This window comes from Jaculus jaculus, chromosome 13, assembly GCF_020740685.1.
Source record: "Jaculus jaculus isolate mJacJac1 chromosome 13, mJacJac1.mat.Y.cur, whole genome shotgun sequence".
Lineage (NCBI taxonomy): Eukaryota > Metazoa > Chordata > Mammalia > Rodentia > Dipodidae > Jaculus > Jaculus jaculus.
This window is the reverse complement of record NC_059114.1, coordinates 34,392,045-34,403,600: the sequence shown is the minus strand read 5'-3', so window position 1 is coordinate 34,403,600 and position 11,556 is coordinate 34,392,045. Positions and strand designations below refer to the sequence as shown.

The 11,556-nt window shown below is 46.2% G+C and overlaps 1 protein-coding gene across 1 annotated transcript in view; it reads left to right on the top strand.

Annotated features, from left to right (window-relative positions):
* Window positions 1-2,543: 2,543 nt before the first annotated feature.
* The window catches only part of Afap1l1 (actin filament associated protein 1 like 1), an 87,872-nt gene continuing 78,859 nt past the window's right edge, over window positions 2,544-11,556 (top strand). Inside the window, exon 1 of the mRNA XM_045132936.1 lies at window positions 2,544-2,596. Coding sequence (XP_044988871.1) covers window positions 2,581-2,596 — 16 coding nt within the window. The 5' untranslated portion in view covers window positions 2,544-2,580. The remainder of the gene's footprint in view (window positions 2,597-11,556) is intronic.

Here is an 11,556-nt window from a genome sequence, read left to right as displayed (position 1 = left end):
CTACTAGATTGCAGATTCCCTTGGGTGTGGGAATCACTCCTACTTAGCATCTGTTCTCCCACCAAGAAGTTGCATAGCCAAGCAATGTCACCTAAGTGAACTGATGGACATCTTGGATAGCTAATTTTATGGTTTTATTAAAGAAAAAGCATAGACAAATATATATTGATTCGTACGTGTCTACCCACAAAGAGCACCTATCCATCCCATTCAGTCACCCTGACAGCAACCAAGCTGCAGCCAAGGTAGTCAACACTGCCACCTAGTGGACATTATGGATACTTAAACCAAAACGACTGCACCTCCCAGAGCTGTACATACGCTGTGTGCTTTTCACATTTTATACCTTTCCAAAGCCATTCAGTTTAATTAATCAAACAACACAAATAACTCCATAGACACATATAAATTCTCCTTATCCTTTTTGAGTTAGAAAACTCAAGTTCAAAACATCTGAATGAACTTTTAAAGTCCTTGAAAGTTTTTGAAAGCTGTATCTACAAAAGTTTCTGTCTATTTGGTAGTAGTAATCTTTTATACTGTTGTTTAAAAATTATCTCAGGTGAGCTGGAAAGATGGCTTCGAGGTTAAGCACTTGCCTGTGAAGCCTAAGGACCCCGGGTGGAGGCTCCATTCCCCAGGACCCACGTTAGCCAAATGCACAAGGGGGCGCTGCGTCTGGAGTTCGTTTGCAGTGGCTGGAGGCCCTGGCGTGCCCATTCTCTCCCTCCCCCCCCCCATCTCTATCTCTATCTCCCTCTTTCTCTCTCTCTTAAATAAGTAAATAAAAATAAATTATCTCAGGAAAGAGCACAGTGGTACATGCCAGAAATCTCAGCCTTGAGAGCAGAAAGGAGGAGGATAGTGAGTTGGAGGCCATCCTGGGCTACACAGAGACCCCGTCTCAAGAGTAAACAAAGGTTGGGGGTGTCCCTTACTGGCAGAGTATTTACCTTGCATGTGGAAGCCCTGGGTTCAGTGACCAGCACCACACTAAAAGAACAGCTATTTCAAACAAAATATTGCTTTTTAAATAACAAGTGGTAGGCTAGCCTAGGAACTTAAATGTACAACTAATTTCCAAGTTCCAGACTTCTAACCATGAACTTGGGGAACACAGCGGAGCCTACTTGTAATTGTTAGTTAACTACTTCAGAGTTTTACATGACCTTTTCAAACTGAAAAAATGGATAGAACAAAGAGGAACTTAGAAAAGAACAATGGCTTGTATTTTTAAAGCTATTTATGGTTTATAAAATGGATTTGTATGATCATTTCATTTGCCTTGCCAGCAGTTCTGAGAGGTCAGTACGAGGTCTCCCGAAGCACAGATGAGCAGGCCTGCCTCACAGACAGGAAGCTACATACAATACCTACTGAGGACCACAGGAGGAGCCCATACGGCTCAGTGGTTAAAGGCAGTTGCTTACAAAAACTCAGAACGCAGTATTTCGTTACCACACCATGTTCCTTACTCTCAGGGCCCTTTCTCAGATGATGTTAACTTGCAGGTTAAAGTAATAAACTACTTGCAGTCCAGGAAAAGACAAGATGCCCATTCTTTCTTGTCCCTGTGACCTTGCGCAAAGGGGTTCGCGATGCCAGATGCTATTAATAACGTGACAGCCCAGTCAAAATTGATAACCAAGCCAGATCCACAGTTGGGGAGGAGTGGTGTCCAGGAAGACAATTCGGCCTGAATGTGACCTTCTTGGAGGGATTTAAGTACGGGTCTCTGATGGTTTTACAAATGAATTAGGCTATTTCCGCAGTTAAACACTAATAGTAACGAAAGAGCCGACTGACATACTCATGCAACTTTAAACTTGAATTCCGTTGCTCAACCACTGGATGTAGCAGTGTGTTTTCCACATCCTGTAATTATTTTTAGAGGGGCTCACTGTATTTTATGTGTCACAACTGTTTATTTCCATAGTTTTTATCACTTTGTGGCATCACATCGTAGTACAATAGTAGCTTCAAAAGGTGGATGCAGTCCCATACATTGCCTATCTTTTACTAATGCTGTTTCTCTTTCCCAAGTGGTTTCTTTTTGAAGATATTTGTTTGTTATGACTCTCACCTCACTACTCTTCCATTGCTGACTTTTTGCCAGCCTATCTCCCAGGTCCACTACTTGGGCTGGACGGTGCTCACGAAACCAAATCATCAGGGAAGGGCTGAGTCCATTTGAGGACTGCAGGGCAGACCCTCCGCGATCGGGCCAGCCCCGTCCTCCCCGTCGAGCCCCACCACCACCACTTGTCCCTAGCGTAGGTGGGCCAAGCTGGGGGTCTGGGCTGGCTGGCCGCTGAAGCGTGAGTACCTGGCGGGCGTCCCCACCCCGCGGGAGGCCGGCGCGGACCCCGGGACTCGGGCCAGCGGCCGCGGGGGCGCGGCTCGCTCGGGGTCTATTCCGGGAGCGGCGGGGCGGGGCGCAGCGGGGCGGGGCGCCCGGCGAGCATCCTGTCTGGGAGGGGCGGCGGCGGCCGAGCACGCCGGCCCCGGCGCCGTCGGGAGACGCGGGAGCGCACGCTCGGCCGCCTCGCCCCGCGCGCGGCGCCGGAGGTCCCGGCCGCCATGGACCGAGGCCGGGGTAAGAGGAGCCGCGGCGCCGCACGGGCTGGGGCGGGCGGGCGGGGGGCGCGGCGCACAGGTGCCCGGCCGCCGGCCCGGCGTTTCCGCGCTCGCCCTGCGCTGCGCCCCCGAGCGGGTTGCAGGGGACGGCGGGAGGGAGGGACGCTTTCGGGGTACGCTCCTGGAGCGCCCACCCCCGCGCCCGGGACCCCGAGGTCGCTCGCTGCCGGGGCCGCGAGGGCTGCGTGTCTGGTGCAGGTGCCCGGGGCGGGAGGGGCTCGTGGCGAGGTCCCCGCGCGGTGGGCACGCGCCCGGCTGGCGCTCGGGCCTGCGTGGGCTCCGGCAGGGTCCAAGGCTGGAATTGGAACATCCGGGGCCAAGCGGCACCTCTGGGCTCCAAAGAGATCACAGGTGTGGAGGCACTTGGCAAACCGAAGAGGGCTGTGCCTTGTAGTAAGAAGTGTTGCTGTTAACGGAAAATTCTCCACTTTCCTTCTCTGATCGTGGGCCTTTCCCATCCTCTTGTTTGCTCTGCTGAGACCTCCTGAGGGCAAAGAGGAGGAGCTGGGACCCGGGCCAGCGCCGGAGCAGGTGAGGGATTACCTCTCCCTCAATTTCAGATGAAGTCGCAGGTCAGCCCAGAGGGCCTGAGAGGACCCTCCCTCTTCCAGATCAGCCTCCCCAGACCCCTTCCCCAACACAAAATACAGCCCTCACCTTCTCTTCTTAGGGGCTATGAGGGCAGGCAAGCTAGCCATGGAGGTGGGCCTAAGGCTTGATTGAAAGAAAAGTCATTCTCACCTGTTAACAGACTTCCGGAAAAGCATGCACCCACCCACCAGGGAAGAAAAACTGAAATAATGGACACCTCTCCTTCCCTCAGTCCCCGGTCCTCGCCTCCCACGTACAGATCTAAAGCAAGGAGCACTCCCTCGTGTCCGATACCACCCTGTCTGACCCACTAACCAAAACGTGTACTAAAGTCTATGCAGACTTGTCAGACAATGATGGTAGTAATTTGCTAAGACTTGATTGTTTCTTTAGCGGGGGCTGAAAGTATGGTGTCACTCTAGCCCAGGCTGACCTGGAACTCACGCTATAGCCCCAGGCTTGGCCTTGAACTCTTGTCAATCCTCTGTCTCCCTAGTGCTAGGATTAAAAGTGTGTGCCACCATGCCGAGCTTAAATTTAAATGTTTCCTTTAATTTAAAAAAAACTTATTTTTATTGATTTATAAGAGAGAATGGGCACCAGGACCTCTAGCCACTGTAGACAAACTGACTGGCATCTGACTTACATGGGTTATGGGGAATTGAACTTGGGTCCATAGGCTTTGCAAGTAAGCACTTTAACCACTAAGCTATCTCTCTCTAGCCCAAATTTAAATGTTTCTTTTATTTATTTGTTTGTTAAGAGAGAGAGAAAGAGAATGAGTGTGCCAGGGCATCTAAGCCATTGCACATGAACCACAGATGCATGTGACATCATGTGCAGCTGGTTTACTTGGGTTCTGGGGAATGGAACCTGGGTCCTTAGGCTTTGCCATCAAGTGCCCTAACCGCTAAGCCATCTCTCCAGCCCTGAATGTTTCATAATCAGTGTGGCCACTTTGGAAAACGTACCCTCCATATATAATCTTCTTAGGAGGTGGGACTTCCTGGGAATCTCTAGGTGCTCAGAGCATCCCTGGACTCTGACCTTCCTGCTTTCCTCTCCTTCCTCACAGTTCCTGTCACACAGTCAGTTTGCTTTATAGCATTTGCTTCCTGATAGTTGCTCCCCTTATCAGAAGTGAACCTCCAGAAGCCAGAGAGCAGAGCTTGTAAACTGTACCTGGCACATACGAGCTGCTCGTCAGCATGGCTTACTGAATGAGATGGAAGCAAGCTTTCTAGTGAACCCAAAATCACAGTAGTAAAAATGATCTTGCCAAATCCTTGTGCCAGGGCAGTTGTGGCTTACAAAAGCTATCTCATCTCTGAGTGAGGTGGTATGTGGCTGGAGCACACAGGACCAGCTCATCTGTCCAGATCCTCCGCTTTCTGCCTTGCAAAACAATCACAAACACTATGGGTGAAAGCAAACATGACTGTTATGGAATAGGATGCAAAATCTGTCCATGTTTTGAAAATAATTCATGAAACTTCAGAAATTACATTAGCAAATCTTCCTTGTTGTCGCTGTCCCCAGGTAGATAGGGACTGACCTCGGGGTCTAGAAGCTGGGCATATAGCTCATTCAGGTTAAGGGCTTACTGTGCAAGCATGAGAACCTGAGTTTGGTCCCCAGTGCCAACATAAAAATGCTGGACATGGTAGCACACACATGTAACCCCAGCTCTGGAAAAGTGGAAACAGGAGCATCCCCAGGACTCACTGGCCAGCTAGTGTAGCCTAACTGATGAGTCACAGACCAGTGAGAAAGCCTGTCTCAAAAAGTGGACCACGTTCTGATGACCACACCCCACGTTGTCCTGCTCACAAGAACCCATTGGCAGGAAGCCATGATTAGACACTGTCATTAGTCCTCCCTCACAGGAAAGCATGCAGAGCTGTGCATGCAGGGTGGACTTAACAACAGACGTTCATTTTCTCATAGCTCTTGACACTGGAAATCCAAGATCAAGGTGTTATGAAGGTTAACTTCTTTTTTTTTTTCAAGATAGGATCTCACTGTAGCCCAGGCTGGCCTGGAATTCACTATGAACACAGCAAGAAGGTGGTCCTTCAAGCCAGGAAGAGGTCTTTTTTGGGGGGGGGTTGGTATTTTGAGGTAGGGTTTCACTCTAGCCTAGGCCAGGAAGAGGTCTTAGGAGAAGTTAACCTTGCTGGGCATGGTGGCGCACACCTTTAATCCCAGCACTTGGGAAGCGATCACAGGGAGTTTGAGGCCAGCTGGAGACTATGTAGTAAATTTCAGACTAGAGGAAGACCTTACCTTGAGGAGAAAAAAAAACCTATCGTGTCCTCCCCTTCCTACCAGGATACTTACTGGCTCTATCAGATTAGGACCCCATCTGCAGGAGCACATTTAACCTTAGGTACTACCTAAAGGTCCTGTCTCAAATACAGCCATATGGAAGTTGGGGCTTCAACATATGAATCTGGGGGGGGGAGGAAGGCACGGGACATACCTCAGTCCACTATGACAAAACTGAGTCGCTGATATTAATTTACAGTCACTCTTCATGTATGACGCAGATGTGGGTTTGAATGCAGCTCTGTCTGCATCAAAGTTCTGATTTTAAGCTCTGTGATTACCGCCTCCACAATGGCAAAGGGATGTTCCAAGCCCTGGAATAGGACTAGTTGCTGAATCTTCCTACTGTAGACCAGGGGTACCTGCATTGTGTCTCAGCTGTCCAGTTGAGATGTTCTGTCAAAATTCTAGCATTAAAAGCTCTTCAAGGGCTGGAGAGATGTGCTTGCCTGTGAAGCCTAAGGACCCCAGTTTGAGGCTCGATTCTCCAGGACCCATGTTAGCCAGATGCACAAAGGGGTGCACACATCTGGAGTTCGTTTGTAGTGGCTGGAATCCCTGGCACGTCCATTCTCTCTCTCTCCCTCTCCCTCCCCCTCTTTATCTGCCTTTTTCTCTTGTCACTCTCAAATAAATAAATAAAAATGATCAAAAACATATTAAAAAAAAAAAGCTCATCAGCAGGCCTCATGGTGCTGGAAAGAAGTGACAGGAGTGCTCAGCACTGAAATATCTCTATCACACCTTCCAAGGCTCGGGGTCTATTGTGGAAGAGGTGGCAGAAAGAATGTAAGAGTCAAAGGAAGGGTAGGACTCCTTACAACATGCTCCTCCAGACACAAAATGGCCTGGATATCCATGACCTCACAGTGCCTGACACTGCCTACACAAGACCATCATAATAGGAAGAAAAGATCATGACATCAAAATAAAAGAGACTGATTGAGAGGGGGAGGGAATATGATGGAGAATGGAGTTGCAAAGGGAAAAGTGGGCGGAGGAGGGAATTACCATGGGATATTGTTTACGATCATGGAAGTTGTTAATAAAAAAATTGAGAAGAAAAAAAAAAGCTCTTCAGGGCTGGAGAGATAGCTTAGTGGTTAAAGTGGTTGTCTGAAGTTTGTTTGCATTGGCTGAAGGGCCTAGCATGCCCATTCATTTATTTTCTCTCTCTCTCTCCCTCCCCCTCCCCCTTCCCTTCCTCCCTCCCTCCCCCCCCCCTCTCTCTCTGTCCATACATATATGTGTGTGTGTGTGTGTGTGTGTGTGTGTGTGTGTGTGTATGTATGTATGTATGTATGTATGTGTGTGTGTATGTGTGTATATCCCCCTAATAAATAAAAAATTAGAAACACCACCACCAAAAATAAGCTCTGCATTGAGGGACTGAAGAGATGACTCAGCTGTTAAAGGTGCTTGCTTGCAAAGTCTACCAGCTCAGGTTCAAGTCCCCAGAACCCACATAAAGCCAGATATACAAAATGCATCCAGCGTTCATTTGAAGTAGCAAGAGGCCCTTGTATGCCCATACTTATTCTCTGTATGTGTCTCTGTGTCTCTCTCTTTACCTCCCTTCCTCCATCCCTCTTTCTGTTCTTAAATAGAAAGAAAGAAAATCAACATAATTCAAACTGTTAGAAAATATGCCATACTTTAAAATTTTTTTAAAGCTGTGCATTGAAATGGGAACAAACCTGGGACATGAAATTTCTCACAAGATATCTATCTTCCCATGAGTAAAGCAGGGTTCACTCAGCACAAGCTGTAGAAGCCTCATGAAAAGCCCCCATTTCCCATATAGCATCCATTGGCCAAGCAGCCAGAGCCAGCCCCATGCTCCTCCTCCAGTACTCACTACCCTCCGAATCCTGAGTAACCCCAGCAGGCTTGCCTCCTTCCCTGCATCCAATGGCATACCCACTCCTTCTCTCAGTAATGGTTCTTTGCATTTATAATCATCTCTTTCATTCTTACATGTTCTTCCAGAAGGTCATCTTTTCACTCACATGAGGGTTTTTTCAAAAATATTTTTTATTCGCACGAACACCTTTTGGCATGCTTAACTTTCTGGTAACACCCTCACCTGCATTGGTTTTGTTTTGGGTGTTTTTGTTGTTTGTTTTTAAACCCACAGAACACAAAAATCCTTTATTGACAAGCCTTGGGAAGCTGACACTCTTTCTCCTCTCTGTATCTCAACAGTATATTTATATTAATGCTGGTCAGTGGGACATTTTGTCAACTTTGAGTATTAGGTGCTTCACTGTCTAATAATTGCTGTGTGAATGTTGTATAAAATTGTAAGGCTCTGTCACTAAAGATTTTTATTCTGAGTTCATAATCAAAGGTCATGATATTGTATAGACATGCTTTGTAGTGAAGTATAGTAGCAATAATTTCTGTACCATGAACAAAAGATTATTGCAGCATTTCTTTTCCGGATTTCTTTCTTCCTTTCTTTTTAAGTGTTAGCATTAACAAATGGCAAGGAGTAGAAAAGTATACAAAGATTTTAGGAGAACATACAGAACACAGATTTGTGATTCTTTGGATGTGACACTATTGGATGTTATTCTAAAATCGTTTATTGAGCATTGTCAAATTTGTAAGCTTCATAGGGATGGACATAATATTTATAACACCCTTCTGTGTGCTACCATAGATGTGAACCTTAATATTGTCTCTGAAAATGTTAAACTGAGAATTCTGTTAACATTTTATGGATTGACGCATTGTATTACTGCAAGAAATACTTGATTTTCAGCACAGTGCAAAAGTTCTTTAAAAATGCATATTTTTTTTTCTAATTCCATTTTGTTTTAAAACACATTTTAAATGTAGTTTTCTCATTTAGTAAAAGTTGTCTAATTGATATGAAAAAAATATATTTTTATTTATTTACTTGAGAGAGAGAGAGACATATATACACACACTCACATATATATGTAGAGGGTATATGTGTGTGTGTGGGTATATGTGTGTGTGGGTGTGTGTGTGTGTATACACACACATAATACATGCACACACATATTTGTGTAGAGAGAAAGCGTGTGCATCTGGCATATATAGGTACTGGGAACTTGAACCTGGGCCCTTAGGCTTCACAGGAAAGCACCTTAATCACTAAGCCATCTCCCCAGCCCTATGTGAGAGGGATTTTTGTTTGTTTGTTTTTGTTTTTTGAGGTAGGGTCTCACTCTAGTTCAGGCTGACCTGGAATTCACTATGTAGTCTCAGGGTGGCCTCAAACTCACTGCAATCCTCCTACCTCTGCCTTCCGAGTGCTGGGATTAAAGGCATGTGCCACCACACCCGGCTCTGTGAGGGTTTTTTGACATATAATTTTACATATTTTTAGAGCAAAATATGATAATCAAATACATAATGATCAAGTAAAGGTAATTACAATTTTTTTTCTCCTTAAACATTTATCATTTCTTTATGTTGGGAACCTTCAAGCTCCTCTTTTCTTCTGTTGTTCATGAACTATATTATAAATATTGTAAACATGAGGTCGTCTTAGCCAACCTGAACACTAGGCAGAGCTGAGAATAAGGAGAGAAAAGGTTTTTCTGTTTGTTTGGTTTTTGTTTTATTTGATAGAAACAGAAAGAATGAGCATGCTAGGGTCTCTTGCCACTCCACACAAACTCCAGACACATGTCATCTGGCTTTATGTTGGGTACTGGGGAGTTAAACCCATCACAACAGGTTTTGCAGTCAACCACCTTTAGCCACTGAGCCATCTCTCCAGCCCCCACATTTGAGTTTTGACTGTGATTTTCTAGCTATATGATCATGGGCAGGCTACTTAGCTTCGCTGGACTTCAGAGTCTTAAGAATGTTGTAGAAGGTGACACATACAGACTAGCATCTGGATGTAAGCACACAGTGCGGGGGGGGGGGGGAGGCCCCTACAGCCTCTTCCGTGCAGGGCTTCTGCTGCCGCAGGATGCCGTTTCCTCTTCCTTGTTCCTGTCGCCTCCGTAAGGTTAGCTTCCCTAGCTTCACCAGGACTTTATTTCTGCCTCTACCTCAGACATCAGTTTCAGATCCCTCTTTTCTCACATGGTTAAGCAACTTGCCAAGTCAGGTTACTCCTTCCATATCCTGTGCCAAGAACCTGTTCTTACTCCATTCTCATCCTTAGTCCAGAAAACAGTCTTGGTTTTAGATGCCATTAGCTTCTCATACCATTCTCATTCTTTAAAATAAATAAATAAAACTTGCAGCTGAACAAAAAAGTGAAATCAACTGTGCCCTCTTCCCCAACACACATACACACTCACTCATTCACCACCACCCCTAAGCACTTATCCTCCTCTTTTCCCTGGCTAAACTTGGCAAATCAGTGGCCTCAACTCATAGCTCTGAATCCTTCCCACACCCTCCTCCCAACCTCCCTCAGCCTCACTTCCTCCCTCCTCACATGGGTCACCTACGGCTTCCTCGTCATTAGACAAAAAGCCTATTCCGCATCCCTTCTCCTGGATTTCTCTGCTATCTCTGTTGACCCTCCACTCTTTTGCTATACTCCTCTGCCTTGCATAGGTTTTGGAATTGAGTAAGTCTATGGTCAGTAACTCTCCATCCTCTTGGGAAATTTTTATCTCTCTTTTACCCTATCCTGCTGCTCAAGATACTCATAGCTTCTGACCTTCTCCTGCCCAAGGCAATCTAGGTGACTCCTTGTTGCTAAGCCTACAAAACAGGAAGAATGACGCCCAGAATTGGAAGGCTGGGACGTTGTCATATTTGCACAGTACTTGGAACCTCCCCATAGTAGGTGCTGATGAGTCGTCATTTCCCTGCTTCCCCTACTTGCCTATCGTCCCACTTTATCTCTCATTTTCCCACTTTATCTCTAAGCTTGCACTCTCTCCTGGTCCCTAGCGCTTCTCCCTTCTGTTGCCCTAGCTGTGGAGAACCAAGGCCCAAGAAAAGGGGACTCTGAGAGGTCCATCAGCCATGATTAGGCTCCATTCCTTCATCACCTCCATCTTGTGGTATATTTTCATTTAGAGGTCAGCTCCATCTCCAAGTGGCCCAATTCAGAATTCATCATATCTCCCACTTCATCAGTTGAATCTTCCTGACTGTTTTTTTTCTTCCTGTTAGAAGCACAACCACATGAAGAGCTGTTGAAGAAAATTGGCATGTTTATAACAAAACAAAATTGGAAGGGGAGGCCTGGAATTGGTTCTTAACTTAACAGTCCTATAGGAGAGATAGTAGATCTTCCAGAAGGCTCTGTCAGAAGTTAACCCAGAGGCTGATGTAGGCACCATCTAAAAGGAGCACATACCTAAAAATAATGTTCAAAGCTAGAAGCTGGGCATAGTAGGGCATGCCTACAATTCTAACACTCAGGGAACTGAATCAAGAACATCACAAGTTCAAGGCCAGCCTAAGCTATATAGCAAGATGGTCTGAGGGAGGGGGTAAGGAAGGAAGAAGAAAAAAGAAAGAATAAGAGCTACCCAGAGACATAATGAACATAGTTATGCAGCATGCGTCAGGAAAACCACAAAATGGCTCCTGTGGGAACCACACTGTTAATGTAGGTTAAGGACTATTGTCACCTGACATGCAGGGGGTTTCCATAAGCATGACCCTTTGTACATGCTCAAGAGCAGGGTTTCCAGGTGTCTGTGCTTCATCCTAAGCATTCTTATACTTAGCTGCACACTAAATCATAGCTTTAAGTGAGATTTTTCAGTCACCTTGTTTGAGGAGGGAATTTGGGGAGAAGAGGGTCTGATGCAATTCAGGGCAGTTATTTAAATCCACTGACTTGATCAGGCCTGAACCTTTCCCTAGTTTCTCAGCGTAAACATAAATTGCATAGGCAACTGCCCTTGTAGTGGCCCTCAAGACCTGTGTTGTCTGCTCTCCCTCACACTGGCCTTGATCCTTCCAGCCTCAAAACCATGGTACCTTCACCTGGTGTGGTGGTTTGAATTAGATGTCCCCGTAAACTCACATGTTTCCAATGCT